The sequence below is a fragment of the Schistocerca nitens genome, chromosome 6, assembly GCF_023898315.1.
Source record: "Schistocerca nitens isolate TAMUIC-IGC-003100 chromosome 6, iqSchNite1.1, whole genome shotgun sequence".
Lineage (NCBI taxonomy): Eukaryota > Metazoa > Arthropoda > Insecta > Orthoptera > Acrididae > Schistocerca > Schistocerca nitens.
The window spans coordinates 609,027,072-609,051,417 of record NC_064619.1 but is presented as its reverse complement, the minus strand read 5'-3'; the positions used below and the strand labels follow the sequence as shown (position 1 = coordinate 609,051,417).

Genomic DNA, 24,346 nt, shown 5'->3' with positions numbered 1-24,346 from the left:
TGTTATTCAATCTGTATATTGAGCAAGCAGTAAAGGAAACAAAAGAAAAATTCGGAGTAGGTATTAAAATTCATCTTCCCCCATGAACCATGGACCTTGCCGTTGGTGGGGAGGCTTCCGTGCCTCAGCGATACAGATGGCCGTACCGTAGGTGCAACCACAACGGAGGGGTATCTGTTGAGAGGCCAGACAAACATGTGGTTCCTGAAGAGGGGCAGCAGCCTTTTCAGTAGTTGCAGGGGCAACAGTCTGGATGATTGACTGATCTGGCCTTGTAACATTAACCAAAACGGCCTTGCTGTGCTGGTACTGCGAACGGCTGAAAGCAAGGGGAAACTACAGCCGTAATTTTTCCCGAGGACATGCAGCTTTACTGTATGATTAAATGATGATGGCGTCCTCTTGGGTAAAATATTCCGGAGGTAAAATAGTCCCCCATTCGGATCTCCGGGTGGGGACTACTCAAGAGGACGTCGTTATCAGGAGAAAGAAAACTGGCAATCTACGGATCGGAGCGTGGAATGTCAGATCCCTTAATCGGGCAGGTAGGTTAGAAAATTTAAAAAGGGAAATGGATAGGTTAAAGTTAGATATAGTGGGAATTAGTGAAGTTCGGTGGCAGGAGGAACAAGACTTTTGGTCAGGTGATTGCAGGGTTATAAATACAAAATCAAATAGAGGTAATGCAGGAGTAGGTTTAATAATGAATAAAAAAATAGGAGTGCGGGTTAGCTACTACAAACAGCATAGTGAACGCATTATTGTGGCCAAGATAGACACAAAGCCCATGCCTACTACAGTAGTACAAGTTTATATGCCAACTAGCTCTGCAGATGATGAAGAAATTGATGAAATGTATGACGAGATAAAAGAAATTATTCAGGTAGTGAAGGGAGACGAAAATTTAATAGTCATGGGTGACTGGAATTCGTCAGTAGGAAAAGGGAGAGAAGGAAACGTAGTAGGTGAAAATGGATTGGGGGGAAGAAATGAAAGAGGAAGCCGCCTTGTAGAATTTTGCACAGAGCATAACTTAATCATAGCTAACACTTGGTTCAAGAATCATAAAAGAAGGTTGTATACCTGGAAGAATCCTGGAGATACTAATAGGTATCAGATAGATTATATAATGGTAAGACAGAGATTTAGGAACCAGGTTTTAAATTGTAAGACATTTCCAGGGGCAGATGTGGATTCTGACCACAATCTATTGGTTATGAACTGCAGATTGAAACTGAAGAAACTGCAAAAAGGTGGGAATTTAAGGAGATGGGACCTGGATAAACTGAAAGAACCAGAGGTTGTAGAGAGTTTCAGGGAGAGCATAAGGGAACAATTGACAGGAATGGGGGAAAGAAATACAGTAGAAGAAGAATGGGTAGCTCTGAGGGATGAAGTAGTGAAGGCAGCAGAGGATCAAGTAGGTAAAAAGATGAGGGCTAATAGAAATCTTTGGGTAACAGAAGAAATATTGAATTTAATTGATGAAAGGAGGAAATACAAAAATGCAGTAAATGAAGCAGGCAAAAGGGAATACAAACGTCTCAAAAATGAGATCGACAGAAGGTGCAAAATGGCTAAGCAGGGATGGCTAGAGGACAAATGTAAGGATGTAGAGGCTTGTCTCACTAGGGGTAAGATAGATACTGCCTACAGGAAAATTAAAGAGACCTTTGGAGAGAAGAGAACCACTTGTATGAATATCAAGAGCTCAGATGGCAACCCAGTTCTAAGCAAAGAAGGGAAGGCAGAAAGGTGGAAGGAGTATATAGAGGGTTTATACAAGGGCGATGTACTTGAGCACAATATTATGGAAATGGAAGAGGCTGTAGATGAAGATGAAATGGGAGATAAGATACTGCGTGAAGAGTTTGATAGAGCACTGAAAGACCTGAGTCGAAACAAGGCCCCGGGAGTAGACAACATTCCATTAGAACTACTGATGGCCTTGGGAGAGCCAGTCATGACAAAACTCTACCATCTGGTGAGCAAGATGTATGAGACAGGCGAAATACCCACAGACTTCAAGAAGAATATAATAATTCCAATCCCAAAGAAGGCAGGTGTTGACAGATGTGAAAATTACCGAACTATCAGTTTAATAAGTCACAGCTGCAAAATACTAACGCGAATTCTTTACAGACGAATGGAAAAACTGGTAGAAGCGGACCTCGGGGAAGATCAGTTTGGATTCCGTAGAAATGTTGGAACACGAGAGGCAATACTAACCTTACGACTTATCTTAGAAGAAAGATTAAGAAAAGGCAAACCTACATTTCTAGCATTTGTAGACTTAGAGAAAGCTTTTGACAACGTTAACTGGAATACTCTCTTTCAAATTCTGAAGGTGGCAGGGGTAAAATACAGGGAGCGATAGGCTATTTACAATTTGTACAGAAACCAGATGGCAGTTATAAGAGTCGAGGGGCATGAAAGGGAAGCAGTGGTTGGGAAAGGAGTGAGACAGGGTTGTAGCCTCTCCCCGATGTTATTCAATCTGTATATTGAGCAAGCAGTAAAGGAAACAAAAGAAAAATTCGGAGTAGGTATTAAAATTCATGGAGAAGAAGTAAAAACTTTGAGGTTCGCCGATGACATTGTAATTCTGTCAGAGACAGCAAAGGACTTGGAAGAGCAGTTGAACGGAATGGACAGTGTCTTGAAAGGAGGATATAAGATGAATATCAACAAAAGCAAAACGAGGATAATGGAATGTAGTCAAATTAAATCGGGTGATGCTGAGGGGGTTAGATTAGGAAATGAGACACTTAAAGTAGTAAAGGAGTTTTGCTATTTAGGGAGTAAAATAACTGATGATGGTCGAAGTAGAGAGGATATAAAATGTAGACTGGCAATGGCAAGGAAATCGTTTCTGAAGAAGAGAAATTTGTTAACATCGAGTATTGATTTAAGTGTCAGGAAGTCGTTTCTAAAAATATTTGTATGGAGTGTAGCCATGTATGGAAGTGAAACATGGACGATAACCAGTTTGGACAAGAAGAGAATAGAAGCTTTCGAAATGTGGTGCTACAGAAGAATGCTGAAGATAAGGTGGGTAGATCACGTAACTAATGAGGAGGTATTGAATAGGATTGGGGAGAAGAGAAGTTTGTGGCACAACTTGACTAGAAGAAGGGATCGGTTGGTAGGACATGTTTTAAGGCATCAAGGGATCACAAATTTAGCATTGGAGGGCAGCGTGGAGGGTAAAAATCGTAGAGGGAGACCAAGAGATCAATACACTAAGCAGATTCAGAAGGATGTAGGTTGCAGTAGGTACTGGGAGATGAAGAAGCTTGCACAGGATAGAGTAACATGGAGAGCTGCATCAAACCAGTCTCAGGACTGAAGACCACAACAACAACAACATTAAAATTCATGGAGAAGAAGTAAAAACTTTGAGGTTCGCCGATGACATTGTAATTCTGTCAGAGACAGCAAAGGACTTGGAAGAGCAGTTGAACGGAATGGACAGTGTCTTGAAAGGATGATATAAGATGAACATCAACAAAAGCAAAACGAGGATAATGGAATGTTGTCAAATTAAATCGGGTGATGCTGAGGGGATTAGATTAGGAAATGAGACGCTTAAAGTAGTAAAGGAGTTTTGCTATTTGGGGAGCAAAATAACTGATGATGGTCGAAGTAGAGAGGATATAAAATGTAGACTGGCAATGGCAAGGAAATCGTTTCTGAAGAAGAGAAATTTGTTAACATCGAGTATAGATTTAAGTGTCAGGAAGTCATTTCTGAAAGTATTTGTATGGAGTGTAGCCATGTATGGAAGTGAAACATGGACGATAACCAGTTTGGACAAGAAGAGAATAGAAGCTTTCGAAATGTGGTGCTACAGAAGAATGCTGAAGATAAGGTGGGTAGATCACGTAACTAATGAGGAGGTATTGAATAGGATTGGGGAGAAGAGAAGTTTGTGGCACAACTTGACTAGAAGAAGGGATCGGTTGGTAGGACATGTTTTAAGGCATCAAGGGATCACAAATTTAGCATTGGAGGGCAGCGTGGAGGGTAAAAATCATAGAGGGAGACCAAGAGATCAATACACTAAGCAGATTCAGAAGGATGTAGGTTGCAGTAGGTACTGGGAGATGAAGAAGCTTGCACAGGATAGAGTAGCATGGAGAGCTGCATCAAACCAGTCTCAGAACTGAAGACAACAACAACAACAACAACATTACCATACTTAAAGTACTTTATGTTCATCTGTATTAGCAACGAAATTTGTAGTCTTAGTAGAATTAAATAAAGTAGCGTCTAGTCTGTGCTGCTCCCTGTAGAGAAAACTGTTAACTTCCTATTAATATGTAAAATATATTTCTGAGTAATTGCATTATTTATTTTTGTTTCGTATGTGGTAACTTAATATGGGTTTCTTGAAGTATTGCAATACATGTATCACTACTGGAAAATTTCTGGTATTACGTACAGTGACAATGAAAAGGGATGAAGAGCAGAACAGCAGGCTAAAGTTGGAATGATTGATGTACGACGTAGGAAAATGGCGCGATCTCCAACACAGCTGTTATCAGGTGATATCTGCCGTGCTATTAACTGTTTTGAAATGGCTTCTAAAAGTCAGATACTGCAAGTGCAACCCTCAGTTTAAATTCGTCTTTTGGTGTAATTGTGTATAATAACTCAGTGAAAAAGACTGTGCGTTGAGATATACCTTATGGAGAATTTCAAAATCTATTCTTATTTTCTTCTAACAGTGTTGCGTTTTGAAAAGACGGTATAACTATTGTGGTTACTACTTCCTCCACAACTAAACATACTAATGACAGCAATGAATTGAAGTAGAGTGTATTAATGAGCTGCTTTATTTCATAGTGTGCTTTGTTTGTTTTATACCATTGACTAATTATTATAAGTAATGAAATCATGTGTATATTAAATCTCTCAGTGCTATCCGTCCTATAATCTATGAATAAAGGACAGGACGATTAGGAAACTGAATTTGAGATTTGTAATTTAACTGTTATTGTCTTAGACTGGAGAGTACAGATAGTGAAAGAATCTCATTTGCTCCTCGTAGTCTAATTGCTAGGTCATTACACAAAATCTTCTAGGTACACAATAGAGAGATTCTTAAATCATCGTACCTTTGCGTGAAAGGAGATTCGTTGTCTAGTTCCTGGCTGCACCAAGTTCACCGTATTCATTTGGTGTGCCAAACAGGGAACCTGTATCTCTGTTTACAAGGTTTGTTCAATTGTCAATTGTCAATTTCGTTAATTACATTGCACCAGTAAAAAAGTCTGGACGGAAGAATTTTAGTAATCATGTACAGAGACAATGATTTGTCTCTGCTGCTTTCTTCGGTTGGTCCAGGCACATGCATCATCGATGTCCAACATATCTGTCTCCCACGATGCAAGTATGTTTGACGTTACCACGTGCCACAGCTTCTACAAATATTATAAACGCTTGTCCTTCTGAGGGAAAATTGTCCTTAAGCGAACCTCAAAGAGCACTGAGTTTCGTAGGCGGACGGAAAACTCGTTTAATTCTTTGTTCCATCGGTACATATTGTTGTACCAAAGAAGAAAATATTGTTATACCAGAAATATGTATACTTGTTATCGAGAATTCTTTGTTCCTTCGGTAAATATTGTTATACAAAAAGAAATATTGTTATACCAGAAATATGTATACTTCTGTTCGAAAATTTGTCATGCATGTAAGATAAACAGACAAGAAAAAAACAACTGTATATCAAAACTAGACATGATTGTCTCAATGGGAATTCCACGATCGTTCATTAAATAAAATATGGCGTTTCAGTCTTCGATCGCTATTCTTTATTTTCAATTACCGGTTTCGGGCTAGCTGCCCATCTTCAGATCATATGCTTGTTCTGTACGGACAAGTTACTCTGTAACTGCAACATATGATCTGAAGATGGGCAGCTAGCCCGAAACCGGTAATTGAAAATAAAGAATAGCGATCGAAGACTGAAACGCCATATTTTACAAAACAACTGCATGCAATAAAACGTCAAGTAGATACCGACCTATGCAGTTGCGTGGTCCTTCTCCGAAAGGTAAGTAGACGTAAGGATGTCTCTTGGCCTTCTGCTCTTCGCAGAACCTCTCAGGGTCAAATCGCTCGGGTTCCGGGAAGTACTTGGGGTCGTGGTGGAGGCCCAGCACCGATATGGAGATCGGTGTTCCTTTCTCCAGAACGATGTCGCTGTCTGGAATTTTGTACTCCTGGTTGCACTCCCGATTCAAGAGTGGCAGCGCCGGATACTTCCGTAGCGTCTCTGCAATTTCATAAAATATTTAAGTCTACTATAGATTAGATTATATGTATTTTTTGTTCCATAAATCAATACTGAGGAAATCTACAAAGATGTCGAACATGTCACAAAACAAAACTACATAATAGATATTTACCGAAAAGAAGAGATTTTTAAAATCTCTTCCACTGACAGATGTGGAATAAATCGAAAATTGTTAAAGATATTCTCATTTAAGAGGAAATAAACTTATCACAAAATATGACTGAAGTGAATTTGGTAAATCTTAGGCAATCATCAAAGAGAAAATCAGTTCATAAAACTTATTTACACACATCATATTATGCCGCTGAAGACTTGCGCAAATAATACCTTTATATAACACTCATTTTATTTGACATTCTTAGTAATCCACAAACATCAATCAGTTCTGCTAAGAAATTCGTCAAAGAAGTCGAAGGAGTTGGCCTCAAATCAATCCTTTAGGCTTCTCTGAACCTAATTATCAGTACTTCAACTTTTTTTGGTTGTTGCCAAATTATTGAAAATATGTGTTCTCGAATAATTTCTGGACCAAAATGTATGACTTTAGAGTAGACATTCAGTGGCAACTCTGCATAGTAGTTGACCTTTGACCCTCAGGTTTCCCATATTCATGGCCACAGATTAATGACTTACAAACGTTGACTTTGACCTTGATATGGACTTCATGGCATAACCATACCCCTCCCTTCCACCTTCCTTCCCATGCCCTCCCACTGTCTCCAGCATATCGTAGCTTAATACTAAAACTGAAACGACACATCAAAACATCCAAGATGATCGTAACAGCCCAGTTGTGTCAGTTGGAAATTAAAAACCTGTCCTCTTCCCCTATTCTTCCATTATTGCCAACCAAGCCATCCAGCCATGATGTAATTTAATTTGTTACAATTTCTGCTGAAACCTATGTGATTATCTGCCACTATTACAAATACCCACATTCAACAGCTTTCCAAGAATTAGTCACGTTTTCCAAAAAAAAAAAAAAAGGTCAAATGGCTAGGGCACTATGGGTCTTAACATCTGTCGTCATCAGTCCCCTAGAGCTTAGAACTACTTAAACATCACACACATCCATGCCCGAGGCAGCATTCGAACCTGCGGCCGTAGCGGTCGCGCGGTTCTAGACTGAAGCACCTAGAACCGCTCGGCCACTACGGCCGGCTCACGTTTGCCATGAAACAGATTTATTATAAACAAATTACACAGATGTGCCATGCTTAAAAGACACCACAGAACAATATTTAAACAAATACACTCTTATTACATACCAGTTACACAGTGTGGACATTGGGGATCATTTAGCGCACACTTAATGAGTATCAGTTGCACTAGTTGGCCATGGTGGCCGAGCCGTTCTAGGCGCTTCAGTCCGGAACCGCGCGACTGCTACGGTCGCAGGTTCGAATCTTGTTCGGGCATGGATGTGTGTGATGTCCTTAGGTTAGTTAGCTTTAAGTATTTCTAAGTTCTCGAGGACTGATGACCTCAGATGTTAAGTCCCATAGTACTCAGAGCCATTTGAGCCATCAGTTGCACTGTAAACAAAGTATATAGACATCCCATGTTTCCACATTCAAACAACTCCCCACCACCCAGTTGTCAGTCCACTGGGTTAGGACCCGAACAATAAGGTCTTTATGTGAATGTGTGGTGTCCGCTCTTCTGGACATGTCCGAAAGAACAGATACTTCACTGATTCTGTGGTGTCACCGCCAGACACCACACTTGCTAGGTGGTAGCTTTAAATCGGCCGCGGTCCATTAGTACATGTCGGACCCGCGTGTCGCCACTGGCAGTGATCGCAGACCGAGCGCCACCACACGGCAGGTCTCGAGAGACGGACTAGACTCGCCCCAGTTGTACGGACGACGTCGCTAGCGATGCACACTGACGAAGCCTCGCTCATTTGCAGAGCAGATAGTTAGAATAGCCTTCAGCTAAGTTAATGGCTACGACCTAGCAAGGCGCCATTAGTAACTTCATGTATCTACAGAGTCGGATTTGTATCTTCAAGAGCGATGTACAACTATGATGGAATAAAGTTAAGTATTACTGCAGCTACGTACTTTTCTTTATAGCATTCATTACGTATCCTGTTTCAGACTTCACGCCATCCTTCGTGCGCTTATAGCCTGCATTTCGGCCCCCTCAAAAACACTGTGTCGGCACCTCTTGTCGACACACAACAGATTCCGCAGCTGTGATACGTATGTATAAATTGAGGGTGGAGGGAGAAGAAAGGAAAGGAAAGGAAGGGAAAGAGATAGAAGTATTAAAGTCAGCTGCATCGGGACTTTATGCGGAATCATCAGCGAAGTGTGAAAATAATTGCTCTACTGGGGTTCGAACCTGGATCTCCTGTTTACTAGGCAGTTGTATTAATCACTGCCAACAGGACACAGTGTTTATCCCAGTTGCACAGACTGTCTCGGTATGACTCCCAGCCAACCCATATTCCCACCCAGCGCCACCTATCCACAGTCCCCATACATATCCTCCATGCATGCTACTTTGATATTTATGCAGGTCGGACGTCACTGGAGGTGGAGGATTCATTGCCCATCGAGGCGGATCAGTTGTATGAACGTACGAAAGAACAGACACCATGCATTCGTATAACTGATTCGCCACACCTTCTGTGTGGATGTCCGCAGCCCGTGGTCTTGCGGTAGCATTCTCGCTTCCCGCGCACGGGGTCACGGGTTCGATTTCTGACGGGGTCAGTGATTTTTCCTGCCTCGAGATGACTGGGTGTTGTGTCGTCTTCATCGTCATCTCCATTACGGTCGGAGGAAGGCACCTTGCGTAGTACAGCGGTGCGGGACTCCCGCATCGTCCCCTACGCTCCTCGGAGTATGGGACCTCATCACCATCTGTGTGGACGCACAATTACATTCTACCTCCAGTGGGAATCTCAAAGTAGCGAGCATGGAGGGTACGGACAGGCAATGTTGGTAGGTGGCGGTGGGTGGGAATGTGGGTCGTCTGGCAGGCGTGCCGAGACAGTCTGTGCAACTGCGATAAACACTGTGCCTGGGTGAAGTAGTGGTTAACGCAACTAGTAAACGGGAGATTCCAGGTTCGAATCCTGGTCCAGCACACATTTTCACTCATCGCTGCTGATTCTGCATAAAGTTCCGATTCAGCCGACATCAGTTTACAGAATAACGTTTTTGTTTAAAACAAACAAAAAATATGAGGAGGAGACCACATGTGTCATCGTGTCCGTGATCACGCTCGGCTCTGCCAGATGTCAGCCGCGGCTGCCAGGACCACACCATGCTCCAGATAGCTGTGGTCTCGATGACTACTTGTTTGCTTCTAGGGAGGCGACCCAGCAGCATCCACGTGCTGGCCACACGTGTGTTCACTTATCACTCGCACGGGAGGAGAAGCAGCGGAATTCTGTCGGCTGTTGTACAGACAATCGATTCAGGTGTAGCATCGTGCTACTTGTTTAAGTGCCAAGTACTCTACAGGGCGCGACTCTAATAAAATTTATAACTCTGGTATTAGACATTGGGGACATTTTGACAAATGGAGCTTTATTAACATTTCTTCACCTTGACTTTTTTTCTGTAGCAGGACCTGTCCAGTAATAATTTTTACGTCAGCTGTACTATGTACTAAAAACTCATCATTTTCTTACGGCATACTCGCACACTATCCGATCAGAAGTGTCCTGATACCTAATAGCGAACATTAGATGAGGGACTGCCAGGGATATGAGACTCGGTACGACAACATGCTTTGCAGTGTTTCCTTGTAGTGTGCTGGAGGAAGGCAGTGTAGCTGTTACAACATCCTGTTAGGGCGTATAGTCAAGCACCGGCACGGCAGTCGGGAAGGACAAAGCAGAGAAGGCTGTGAGAAGAAGCCAGCCATTCGCACGTTGACCTTCCTCCAGGACGACAACGCATCAATATTTGCAGATTATATATTTATATATCATATATATTTAAAAAACATGTAGCTTACGTACGTCTGAATGTTTATTAGAGTATAGTATAAAAATTCGAGGTACATCAGTCAAGAACTTTTCGAGACTTTGGTAACAAAGTTCCCCCTTTAAAATTTACATATACATTATATATATTTAAAAAATATATATCCTGTGTCTGCCTGAATGTTCATTAGAGTATCTTGCAAAATTTTTGGTAACACTGTTCCTCAGTTATACTATTATGTAGTACCGGACGAAAATATACTCGCCAGTGCAACGATATATATTAGAAAACCTGTACATTATCGTATAAAAGTATATAACCTGTGTCAGTCTGAATGTTTATTGGCCAAGAACTTTTTGAAATTTTTGATAACAACGTTTCAATTTATACGCTTTACACTAATAAACATTCAGACTGACACATACTATATCGTTTTATGCTACAATATACAGGCTTTCTGTGAATGTCGTTAAAATCTGAATTAAACTGATCAATTTACTTCAAATTTTTACGCCTTACACTAACGAACGTTCAGACTGACACATACTATATCGTTTTATGCTACAATATACAGGTTTTCTGTTAAAACTGACTGCGACAAAGAAAATGCTATGCTGTGCTGAGAAAATGAGCGGTTTAGATTTCTTTCTCGCAGTCTGTTTCAATTATGATTGGAGGAAATAATTGTTTCTCCCTTGTATGGGGTGTTCCAAAACTCTACAGCAAAACTTCAGGAATAGATTCCTCATATAACAAGAAGGAAAAAAGTCTGGCAAGCATGGGCTCTAAAATGCATATCTCAAGTGCTATCAGCATCTCTTCATTTTCGATACTGTGAAGCAAGCAAACTCTTTGCTTTCCGTATTTTGAGAGGAGGTAGTGTGGACCGAAACAAGAAACAGATGTTCAGTAAACATATGCTCAAAAATGCGTAACTTAATAGCTATGTGCGCTGGCTGATTTTTGCTACTGTAAAATACACTCTTCTATTGAACAAGTACTCACAGCTCTCAATGTATGCGTTTTAGAGTCAACGTTTAATGGACATTATTTTCTTGTTTTGGTTCATATCACGTCCTCCCCAAATACTGAAAGCAAAGAGCTTGTAGTAGAAGCGCTGTGCTTTACAGTATCCTAGGCGCGCAGTCCGGAACCGTGCGACTGCTACGGTCGCAGGTTCGAATCCTGCCTCGGGCATGGATGTGTGTGATGTCCTTAGGTTAGTTAGGTTTAAGTAGTTCTAAGTTCTAGGGGACTGATAACCACAGCAGTTGAGTCCCATAGTGCTCAGAGCCATTTGAACCATTTGAACTTTACAGTATCGAAGACAAACAAGTGCTCATAATTCTCAAAGCATTTTATAGCCTACGTTTAATAAACTTTTCTTTCTTCATCTTGTCGAGTTCTGAAACCCCCGTACATTCTTATTCCTTATATACAATTTCAATAAAAAATTATATACATGAGACTGTGCTATTTTGTTTTCTCCCACGCAGTCGATGTTACAGAAAACACGGAAACCGTATTTATGGTTTATCGGTTTATGATTAGAATGCCACTACAGAATCAGAATCGTTCGATACCTTGTAATCTTACCCATTTACATACTAAAACTGAGCAGAACACTGCCTCTGAAGTTATTATCATCAGAGGCCTAGCAGCTGGACAGGTGTTGCTCACACCCCGTATACCAATGATCCCAACTGATTACCCATTCATATTAAGCGAATTCAGTTTCCAATCAAGATTACGTTTGCAATTACAATAAACAGGCCTCACAGTCAGAGAGAGGGGTAACAGTACAGAAAAAGGTGGAGGAAACGGACATAGGCTGTGGGGAGCACGCATGGAGAAAACGTGATCCAGGAGGTGATTCAGAAAGGGAGGGAGAGGAGGAGGAGATGGAAAAAGACTGGGGTGGGGGGGGGGGGGGGGCGTGGAAGAGCTGGGTAGGGAGAGAGGGCAACGGAAGTAGTTTATGATGTACGTCCAACGAGTTAAATATTTAGCAACTGTGCAGCATTGCCTGGTTCGCCAGTTACGCACTGAAGAGCCAAAGAAACTGATACACCTGCCTATTATCCTGTATGGCCCCCGCGAGCACGCAGAAGTGCCACAACAGGACGACTAATGTCTGAAGTAGTGCTGGAGGGAATTGACGCCACGAACCCTGCAGGACTGACCATACATCCGTAAGCGTACGAGGAGGTGGAGATCTGTTTTCAACAGCACGTTTGCAAGGCATCCCAGATACGCTCAATAATGTTCATGTCTGGGGAATCTGGTAACCAGCGAAGTGTTTACACTCAGAAGAGTAAAATTACCAAATTATGTTTTCTTTATTTACTTTTGCAAATCGATTTCAACTGATAACAGCCATCATCGGTGCTTTCAACGAATATGTGGCCTGAGTAGTAACACTGTCTTAAGCAGAGGTCAAACATAAAGGGAACCACATGGAGCCCACCATTCACTCAGAAGAGTGTTACTGGAGCTACTCTGTAGCAATTCGGGGCGTGTGGGGTGTCGCATTGTCCTGCTGGAAATGCCCAAGTCCGTCGGAATGCACAATGGATGATTAGACAGGATGCTTACGTACGTGTCACCTGTCAGAGTCGTATCTACACGTATCAGGGGTTCAATATCACTGCAACTGTACTCGCCCCACACCATTACAGAGCCTTCACCAGCTTGAACAGTCCCCCACTGACATGCAGGGTCCATGGATTCACAAGGTTGTCTCTGTAGTGGACTGTTAAGGCAGCCAGTCCACAGTGAAGTAGCCGAAAGGGCACGCGTCAATTCACGCCGTCTGGCGTTAAGTCTGGAACAGGATTCGTAATGAATGTGATAAAGAAAAGAACGTAGCTACTAGAACACTTAACTTTTATATTGTCCTTTAGTATACAGCATTCTTGATGATACAAGTGAGAGTATCTTGAGATACATGCAACGTTACAAATGGTTAATGGCGCCTTGCTAGGTCGTAGCCATTAACTTAGCTGAAGGCTATTCTAACTGTCTCTCGGCAAATGAGAGAAAGGCTTCGTCAGTGTAGTCGCTAGCAACGCCGTCGTACAACTGGGGCGAGTGCTAGTCCGTCTCTCGAGACCTGCCGTGTGGTGGCGCTCGGTCTGCGATCCTGACAGTGGCGACACGCGGGTCCGACATGTACTAATGGACCGCGGCCGATTTAAAGCTACCACCTAGCAAGTGTGGTGTCTAGCGGTGACACCACAGTCTCCATACCCGAACACGTCCATCTGCTCGATACAATTTGAAACGACACTCGCCCGACCAGGCAACATGTTTCCAGTCATCAGCAGTCCAATGTCATTAACGGGCCCAGGTGAGGCGTTATCCTGTGTATCGTGCAGTGCTTTGTGTCGTGGGTCCACGAGTGGGCCTTCGACTCCAAAAGCCCATATCGACGATGTTTCGTTGAATGACCCAACATTGAAATCTGCTGCATTTTGCGGAAGGGTTGCACTTCCGTCACGTTGAAGATTCTCTTTAGTCGTCGTTGGTCCCGTTCTTGCAGGATCCTTTTCCGGCCTCAGCGATGTTGGAGATTTCATGTTTTACCGGATTCCTGGTATTCACTATACACTCGTGAAATGGTCGTACGGCAAAATCCACACTTCATCGCTACCTCGGAGATGCTGTGTCCCATCGCTCATGCGTAGACGATAACACGACGTTCAAACTCACTTAAATCTTGATAACCTGCCAATGTAGAAGCAGTAACCGATCTAACAACTGCGCCAGACACTTGTTGTCTAACATAGGCGTCGCCGACCCCTGCGCAGTATTCTGCCTGTTTACATGTGTCTGTATCTGAATACGCAGGCATATACACTCCTGGAAATGGAAAAAGGAACACATTGACACCGGTGTGTCAGACCCACCATACTTGCTCCGGACACTGCGAGAGGGCTGCACAAGCAATGATCACACGCACGGCACAGCGGACACACCAGGAACCGCGGCGTTGGCCGTCGAATGGCGCTAGCTGCGCAGCATTTGTGCACCGCCGCCGTCAGTGTCAGCCAGTTTGCCGTGGCATACGGAGCTCCATCGCAGTCTTTAACACTGGTAGCATGCCGCGACAGCGTGGACGTGACCCGTATGTGCAGTTGACGGACTTTGAGCGAGGGCGTATAGTGGGCATGCGGGAGGCCGGGTGGACGTACCGCCGAATTGCTCAACACGTGGGGCGTGAGGTCTCCACAGTACATCGATGTTGTCGCCAGTGGTCGGCGGAAGGTGCACGTGCCCGTCGACCTGGGACCGGACCGCAGCGACGCACGGATGCACGCCAAGACCGTAGGATCCTACGCAGTACCGTAGGGGACCGCACCGCCACTTCCCAGCAAATTAGGGACACTGTTGCTCCTGGGGTATCGGCGAGGACCATTCGCAACCGTCTCCATGAAGCTGGGCTACGGTCCCGCACACCGTTAGGCCGTCTTCCGCTCACGCCCCAACATCGTGCAGCCCGCCTCCAGTGGTGTCGCGACAGGCGTGAATGGACGGACGAATGGAGACGTGTCGTCTTCAGCGATGAGAGTCGCTTCTGCCTTGGCGCCAATGATGGTCGTATGCGTGTTTGGCGCCGTGCAGGTGAGCGCCACAATCAGGACTGCATACGACCGAGGCACACAGGGCCAACACCTGGCATCATGGTGTGGGGAGCGATCTCCTACACTGGCCGTACACCACTGGTGATCGTCGAGGGGACACTGAATAGTGCACGGTACATGCAAACCGTCATCGAACCCATCGTTCTACCATTCCTAGACCGGCAAGGGAACTTGCTGTTCCAACAGGACAATGCACGTCCGCATGTATCCCGTGCCACCCAACGTGCCCTAGAAGGTGTAAGTCAACTACCCTGGCCAGCAAGATCTCCGGATCTGTCCCCCATTGAGCATGTTTGGGACTGGATGAAGCGTCGTCTCACGCGGTCTGCACGTCCAGCACGAACACTGGTCCAACTGAGGCGCCAGGTGGAAATGGCATGGCAAGCCGTTCCACAGGACTACATCCAGCATCTCTACGATCGTCTCCATGGGAGAATAGCAGCCTGCATTGCTGCGAAAGGTGGATATACACTGTACTAGTGCCGACATTGTGCATGCTCTGTTGCCTGTGTCTATGTGCCTGTGGTTCTGTCAGTGTGATCATGTGATGTATCTGACCCCAGGAATGTGTCAATAAAGTTTCCCCTTCCTGGGACAATGAATTCACGGTGTTCTTATTTCAATTTCCAGGAGTGTATCAGTTTTTTTAGCGCTTCAGTGTATATACACCCAAAGAATGGTTGCTGTTTTTTAAAATGAGACATCACACATTGACAGTCTTAGAGATGGATAATATCTAGATAGATCAGTATAATTATATCATGATCCTAGCATTCCTTGGAGAAAAACAGCCCACATTAAGGAATCATGACTTTAGTGCCAAACTGTAAAACTAAAGGACAACACCACGATTAGTCGATGCGGAAGTTTCTCCGCAGCGTTAAAAAGACACAAACTGTAATACTCACACAGCAAGACAGGTAAAACGTTGAGGACTGTATTAGCTGTTAACAAGTGCTTTGCGTTGTGGAACAGCCAGGGGCAGCTTGTACTGCACGCTGATCTACAATAGTAGACTTGCTCCTGTATTAGCGTGTACTGTATCTGATTGTGTAGCCACACAAACCGTCTCTAACGTACCAAATATATTTCCTTTACTACGCTGATATACTGATACACTTAGAAAAAAGCATTATACAGAAGAAGTAATTGAAATTTACGGCATAAGCAGTATTACTTTAATGTAAGCACCAGTAACAGTAGAGGGATGAAACCACACATACACTTCGAAAAAAGTATTAACAGAGGGAGTAATAGGAATGAGTGGATCAATAGTAGCAGTTATAGAACTTTAATGTAAGTACTGGACTTACGAGAGGGATGTGTTTTAATAAAGGAAAGACTTTGCTAGAGGCATGGTGTCAAGGCGAAACATCCATATACCCCTATGTGGGCAATACTGCTTTTTCAATAGGCATATTGGGAAAAAATTTAGTAGTGTGCCACTGACAATCATTTCGTGGAAATATAAAAATCCTATAGTTATGTCACATAAAGTAGGGTTGGCCGTCGTTAAAATACATTTTCTTATGGGTCAAATGCCTGGACCAATCTATCAGCTTCATATAGATAATTATCACCTTATGGATGTGGGCATAACGCAAGACTGCTGGGATCTTTGAGAAAATGGAGATGTGTGACTGCCTAACATTAAACCATGACTTCTGTGTGCAAGAGGAAAACTACCAAGGGAGTACTAATGATGTAAAGAATGATGAGACTGTGACATCTTCTTTCGATAAATATCATGGTATTATCATACTAGAAGCTACGATTTCTAACTATGGAATCGACTGTGTGTCTGGCTCTTTAGAAACCTGCTTAAATGTACTACATACCAAGAACTATATTTCTTCAAAGTGTGCTTACGATATTTGATACCAGTCATCCCTCATTTGTTGGCGTAAATTATAATGCAGACTCCAATAAAGTTGAGAAAGGTGAGGCATGTATTGTACAAAAGAGTCATATTAAAGCTGGAGAAATATATTTTTTCAAGTGAGGATATTGTTCTCCATAATACTATCAAATACAGAAATTACCAAATTAGGACTGGTCTTACAAACAACGTTATTCTGTGGGTCTTAAGAAAAATAGACCACTCAAAGCATTCCATATTAAACATTTCGGCGCAAAACGTATATGTAGCACCACTGTTATTTTGCACTTTGTCTACAAGGGCAATACAAATACACATAGGTTGATCTGTATGGTAGTACACCTTCCACACAGTCACGACTAAGCAAAAGTTATAAACCATGCTCTGTCTGCGTAAAGTTTTAATTATTTGTTTGTAAACCATACGTAAATCTATGGTCCACATCCAGTTCCACTGCTCTGCTTGAGTGTTGGCTATTCTTTGCAAGCAAATTGTATTTCGAAATCACGATAATGGAAGTTGTGGGCTATATACCAGATAAAACTGAAGTTTAATGGAACATTTTGTTTACTGTGGGGGACAGTACCTCACAGCAATACTCTACTAAAATAAGGACCTGATAAGAGTAGTGTAGACAATTTTGTTAACATAGACTCCGACAGAGATGACATAGATATTACACATAAGTGCTATATTAAAGTTGGGGAAGGATAATTTACTCAGCCCATAAATTTGTTAAAGTGATATATCACAGATCAAGATTTTACATGAACATAGATAATATCTATTTGAACCATTGGGTCGAGCAGACATAAAGTATTCTTTACTAAGGATTTCGTGCTGAAATTTGTCTACTAGGGGGCTGGGAGGGACACATGAAAGTTGACAAATGTAGAAGAAGTACACCTCCCATACAATCAAGACTGAGAAAGGTTTATGAACTACGTTCTGCCTGCCTATCGTTTTATTTCTCTAACTGTAAACTACAAATATAGACTCCAACAAAGATGATCTATGTACTATACATAACGGCATACTGAAGCTGGTGAAACATGTTTCTCTCAATGCGTGACCTTGTTAAAGTGACTTACCACTACCATAATTCTGTATGGGTACAGATTATACCTAAAGGAACCGATGTGCCTCTGACTGAAACCATTCCCTAAAAAAGACTTTCTTCTGCAGTTTGCCTATGGTTAGGGTAATAAGGACGCACGAAAGTTGAGTGTTGTAAAAGTAGGTACACCTTCCAATGACCAAGCTTGAGAGAAAGGTTATAAACTACGTTCTGTCTGCCCATAATTCTAATTCCCTACATGTAAACCACGTAGAGGTTGTTCGTACAGCCTCTCATAAAGACGATACATGTATTGTACAAAATTGTTGCGTATTAAAGCTGGAGAAACGTATTTTTCTCAATCTAGGACATTGTTCTCCACAATACTATCAAATATAAAAGTTGGAAAATTGTGGGTGATTCATGTTATTCCACAAATGTTAAGAAAAAAAATGTATCGAACAGACTTAAACCATACCCTAATTTAAAAAACGAAAACTGAAGTATGTGGCGAAATCAGTTCCCGCGAAGGAGGAATATAAACTATTATTTGAAAAAGAAGAAGCTATTGCTAATGTGTAGGCTAGGCACAGATACATATGGAAAAAACTGAATATGAATAGGGTATACAAAATATCGGCGTTTACTTAAATAGTGATGTAAAGTAGTCATATGTTCGAGTTCTCACATGAATCAATGAATCATTAGATGTTTCCTATATTAAAGGATACGGGAAATTTTTTTAAATAAACATCCACCCCCATTAGCATCGGTTTAAGAAGAATGGTTATATTTAATCTGAATGTGGCCTACTGCATGATGTGTATCATGCAATAGAAGTGTCTTTGAGAAAGTGATAGAATAACTATTTATTTGGAAAAGTTGAGAATGTTTTCAATGGGAATTCCAAAATAATGTGGACCAAAAGAGCTGCCAACACAGCCCAGGAAGCGTGGAAGGTTTCAAAAATAGTGTAAAGTAGAAAATAAGAGGCAACATTAAAAATTCCTGAATGCTCTTGGCTGTAAGAACTGCAAGAAGGGACAGAATTTGGTAAAAGAGATACTATACAGAAAAAATTTAGTTAAGTATTAGAACTAGAAAATATTCATGTGCTGTTTTATTAGCCTACTCCTTGGAGAAAATATTAGGTGATTAGTATGTAGCTTTAAAATATAACTAAAAAATTAAGTTCGCTGTTGTTAAAACTACATCAAGCAAACATAAAGAAAGAGTTTTTTCTGGATATAACTGTATACACAAAAATTAATAAAGTTTTTGTTCCATTACATTTGCGTTCTTATTCGCTACATTGCCAAAACAAAAGAATCCCAAAATATGTCCTACTTACAGTGATCTGCACATGTCTTTTGGATGGCTACGTTGCACAATAGTGAAATGTCAGTACTTAGCGCCAAGTGCAGTTGTTTGCCTAGTATATATGAAACATGGCATCAGTACTACACGGGAGGGACAATGTTTCGCAGCGAGAGGAAAGCAAACATCTACATCTACATCTACATTTATACTCCGCAAGCCACCCAACGGTGTGTGGCGGAGGGCACTTTACGTGCCACTGTCATTACCTCCCTTTCCTGTTCCAGTCGCGTATGGTTCGCGGGAAGAACGGTAGCCGGAAGGCCTCCGTGCGTGCTCGAATCTCTCTAATTTTACATTCGTGGTCTCCTCGGGAAGTATAAGTAGGGGGAAGCAATATATTCGATACCTCATCCAGAAACGCACCGTCTCGAAACCTGGACAGCAAGCTACACCGCGATGCAGATCGCCTCTCTTGCAGAGTCTGTCACTTGAGTTTGCTAAACATCTCCGTAACGCTATCACGATTACCAAATAATCCTGTGACGAAACGCGCCGCTCTTCTTTGGATCTTCTCTATCTCCTCCGTCAACCCGACCGGGTACGGATCCCACACTGATGAGCAATATTCAAGGATACGTCGAACGAGTGTTTTGTAAGCCATCTCCTTTGTTGATGGACTACATTTTCTAAGGACTCTCCCAATGAATCTCAACCTGGTACCCGCCTTACCAACAATTAATTTTATATGATCATTCCACTTCAAATCGTTCCGCACGCATACTCCCAGATATTTTACAGAAGTAACTGCTACCAGTGTTTGTTCCGCTGCAGATCTTCCTGCATTTCGCTGCAATTTTCTAATGGTGCAATCCGCGAAAAGCCGCATGGAACTTCCGACAATTGTAATTAAAGTGTAGCAACGAGGTTTATTTGATCATTGATCTGGAGAAACGGTAATCATTGATCTGGAGAAACGGTAATCTGCACCCCCCTCCCTCCTCATATCATCGCCATTAAAAATTTATTGTGTTCCAGATATACACTACCCCTGTTTCTGAAATTATCACAGTTTTGCGATTGTTTAACAGTGTAGCCATCCTCTACATAGCGACGGGTACTTGATACTTCAACACTCCATTTAGCATTCAAGCAGGCACAACATCCGAGTAACTACTGAAACTACAAGAAAGTAATGTATAAAAAAAAATAAAGAGGAAAAAACAGAGAAAAACGTGGAGCATTGTAAGATGTGCTACGATGCCATGACGGTAATAAACGAGTAATGTATATGGGGGCCGTTGGGGGAGGGGGGGGGGGTGATGCTATATAAGGAAGATCGAGATGGGAAGCTGACATGGATAGGTCAGTGATTTTCTATGTTGGAGCACTGGCTATCTTCATATTTTGAGATCCTTTTTAAAACATAGCTGTTAAACTAGTACTGTGTATTTAAAACACGATTTGCAGTATTTGTTTCGCTCAAATCCAGCTACAAACTGCAAAAACCGAAATTGTAAATATATAACGAAACACTTGAAGAAATCCATCTGACAGCTCTTATGAGGGATACTCTGTACCTCCCATCGCTAAGACTGTGGTACGTGTCTGGATCCTTTTGATAAGATAGCGTATGGTGCTCCATCTACGACATGTTATAACAGCTACATTGACTTTCTCCAGCACAATACGAGGAAACACTGGAAAGCATGTTGTATCGAGTGTCACATCATATCCTCGGCAGTCTGTCATCTAATGTTCGCTGTTAGGTGTCAGGACCCTTCTAATCGGACGGTGTGTACTATCAGAGGATGACGAGTTTTAGTGTCAATTACCTCCCATATAAAAATGATTGCTGTACAGGTCCTGCAACAGAAAAAAATATGTCAGACGAAGGAGTGTTAATAACGCTTCATTTCTGGAAATATCTCCAACGACTAATAGCAGAACTATTAATGTGGAGTGCTTGGCGCTTAAACAAGTAGCACTCATTTTTAGTACTGCACTATCATTGCCTGCAGAGAGGGTGAGAGGGGAGGAGAGCGATCGGTCGTTATTATGACATGTCACAGTCTGAGATCATTGACCCCTCCCCTTGAATGTAGGCAGCCCGAAGGTCAACGTCAATTTGCATCCAGCATCGGCACTGATTCCAACTACACACATCAAAAAAGTTTTGTATCACCTCGGTTCCGAGAGTTCCGGAACCTGTACAGAAAATTGGAATATAGATCAACATAAACATCATTTCCGCCCTTCTTATTGCTCCTCAAAACCACACATTGCATGTTGTACCCTCATACAGCGAGACCTTCAAAGGTGGTGGTCGAGACTGCTGTACACACAGGTACCTCTAATACCCAGTAGCACGTCCTCTTGCATTGATGCATGCTTGTATTCGTCGTGGCATACTATTCACAAGTTCATCAAGCACTGTTGGTCCAGATTGTCCCCCTCCTCAATGGCGATTCGGTGTAGATTCCTCAGAATGGTTGGTGAGTCACGTCGTCCATAAACGCTCCTTTTCAGACAATCCCAGGAATGTTCGATAGGGTTCATGTCTGGAGAACATGCTGGCCACTCTAGTCAGGCGATGTCGTTATCCTTAAGGAAGTCATTCACAAGATGTGCACGATCAGAGCGCGAATTGTCGTCCATGACGACGAATGAGTCGCCAATATTCTGCCGATGTGGTTACACTGTCGGTCGGAGGATGGCATTCACGGACCACCAGCGGCGTACGTCGGCCCCAAATAATGCCACCCTAAAACAGCAGGGAGCCTCCACCTTGCTGCACTCGCTGAGCTGTGTGTCTAAGGCGTTCAGCCTGATTGGGTTGCCTCCCAACACGTCTCTGATGATTGGTTGAAAGCATATGCGACACTCATCGGTGAAGAGAACGTGATGCCAATCCCGAGCGGTCCACTCGGCATGTTGTTGGGCCCATCTGTACCGCGCTGTATGGTGTCGTGGTTGCAAAGATGAACCTCGCCATGGACGTCGGGAGTGAAGTTGCGCATCATGTAGCCTGTTGCGCATAGTTTGAGTCGTAACACGACGTGACGTCCTGTGGCTACTCGAAAAGCATTATTCAACATGGTGGCGTTGCTGTCAGGGTTCCACCGAGCCATAATCCGTAAGTAGCGGTCGCCGGCCGCTCTGGTAGTCCTTGGGCGGCCTGCGCGAGGCATGTCATCGAGAGTTCCTGCCTCTCTGCGTCTCCTCCATGTCCGAACAACATCGCTTTGCTTCGCTCCGAAACGACTGGAGACCTCCCTTGTTGAGAGCCCTTTTGGCACAAAGTAACAATGCGGACGCGATCGAACAGCGGTATTGACCTTCCCGGTGGATCGGCTGTCGGACCCCCTCCGTTAATAGGCGCTGCTCACGCATGGTTGTTTACATCTTTGGGCAGGTTTAGTGACATCTCTAAATAGTCAAAGGGACTGTGTCTGTGATACAGTACACACATTCAAAGTCTATCTTCAGGAGTTCTGGGAACTGGGGTGATGCAAAACTTCTTTTGATGTGTATATTTAAAATTTTGTGAAGATTATTCTCAGTTCTAACATTGATTCGAGGAACTGAACTGTTGGTTCTGAACAGAAAGAAAGAAATATATATAGAAAGCGATGATCCACGACTTAAAGAGGCGAATGCAAACCTAGATCTGTGTTTTCTCAGATTCTGTTAAACAGTGCAATATTGCCATCATATAAATTCAACTTAACGTTCATATACTTTCTGTTACGCCTTGGAAGTGTTTAGTCATACCGCTGCCTGCTGCCCGTATGGGTATTACGCTCCATCTTGCAGCGCAAACGTGACTGTTGAAAACAAGAGTTATGTTTGTAAAGTAGTGTGTTGAGGTGTATCCTCGAGAGGCTGAGTTAACAGTCATTGCGTTGTGAGCAATAAAATCGCAGGCATGGTAAGGGACATCAGATTGAGTTATACACATATTACTGTTCACGAATACTTGTGCCCTTTCCCAGTCCCTGTAGATATTAGAACTGAGTACAGGGAGGAATGCTGTTGGTGGTACAGGAGCAAATGGCTTAGCGTGCCGCCATTGGCATCTGAATTTCGGATTTCTCTTGTATTCAGTCTCATCCAACTTTTTGTTCCGAACGCTGTCTGGGCATTATTACCATTAATTTTTTTGTCATCAATCTTCTGACTGATCGATATGTCACACGACGAATTCCTCTTCTGTATCAATCTCTTAATCTCAGAGTACCACTTACAACCGCCGTCCTCAGTTATTTGCTGCATGTATTCCAATTTATGTCTTCCTCTGCAGTATTTACCCTCTACATTTTTCTCTTGTGCCATACTTGATATCTTAACACAAGTCCTATCATGCTGCCCTTTCTTCTTGTCAATGTTTCCCATATGTTCCTCTCCTCAGCGATTCTGCATAGAGTGTCCTCATTTCTTAATTTAACAGTCCACCTAATTTCCATCATATTTCCGTAGCAGCATACCTCAGACGCTTCGATTCATACAGTGGTATAATCAAAACGCACATTCTCAGAAATTTCTTCCTCAAATGGAGGCCTATATTTGATATTAACAGGTTTCACTTGGGCAGGGAAACTTTCTTTAATTGTGCTAGTTTGATTTCTTTGTCCTATTTGCTTCGTCCGTCATGTGTCATTTTGCTTCCAAGATAGCACAATTCCTTTATGTAATATACTTCGCGGTATCAAATTTTGATGGTAACTTTCTCGCTAATCTCATTTCTGCCACTCTTCACTACTTTCGTCTTTCTTCGGTTTACTCTTAATTCATATTCTGTGCTCAAGACAGTTATTTACATTCAGTATATCCTGTAATTGTTCCTCGCTTTGACAGGATAGAAAATCAGCAGTTAAGCTGTTTGTGTGATACTTCTCTCACTTATTTGCACTGGCTGTCTTCGGGATGGTGTGGATGATATTTTTTCTGAATTCAGATGGTATGTCTCGATAGTCAGATTCTACAAACTAATATCAATATACGTTTGCATGCCACTTATTCCAATCATTTTAGAAATTTCGAAGTAATGTTAACGCATTCCACCTCAGTTGATAGCAAGTCGTCCAAAGCTCTGTTAAACTCTAGTATTGGATCCCCTATGGCTTCCCTATCGAGTCCCATTTTTTATTGTACCACGTCAGACAGTTTCTTCCCTCGTAGAAGCATTCTAAATACTCT

General features: G+C 42.6%; 1 protein-coding gene across 1 annotated transcript in view; it reads right to left on the bottom strand.

Annotated features, from left to right (window-relative positions):
• Window positions 1-24,346, bottom strand: part of LOC126263015 (cytochrome P450 6k1-like) — a 166,556-nt gene that overhangs the window by 23,641 nt on the left and 118,569 nt on the right. The window contains exon 7 of the mRNA XM_049959979.1: window positions 6,032-6,283. Within this exon, the coding sequence (XP_049815936.1) occupies window positions 6,032-6,283 (252 nt within the window). The remainder of the gene's footprint in view (window positions 1-6,031; window positions 6,284-24,346) is intronic.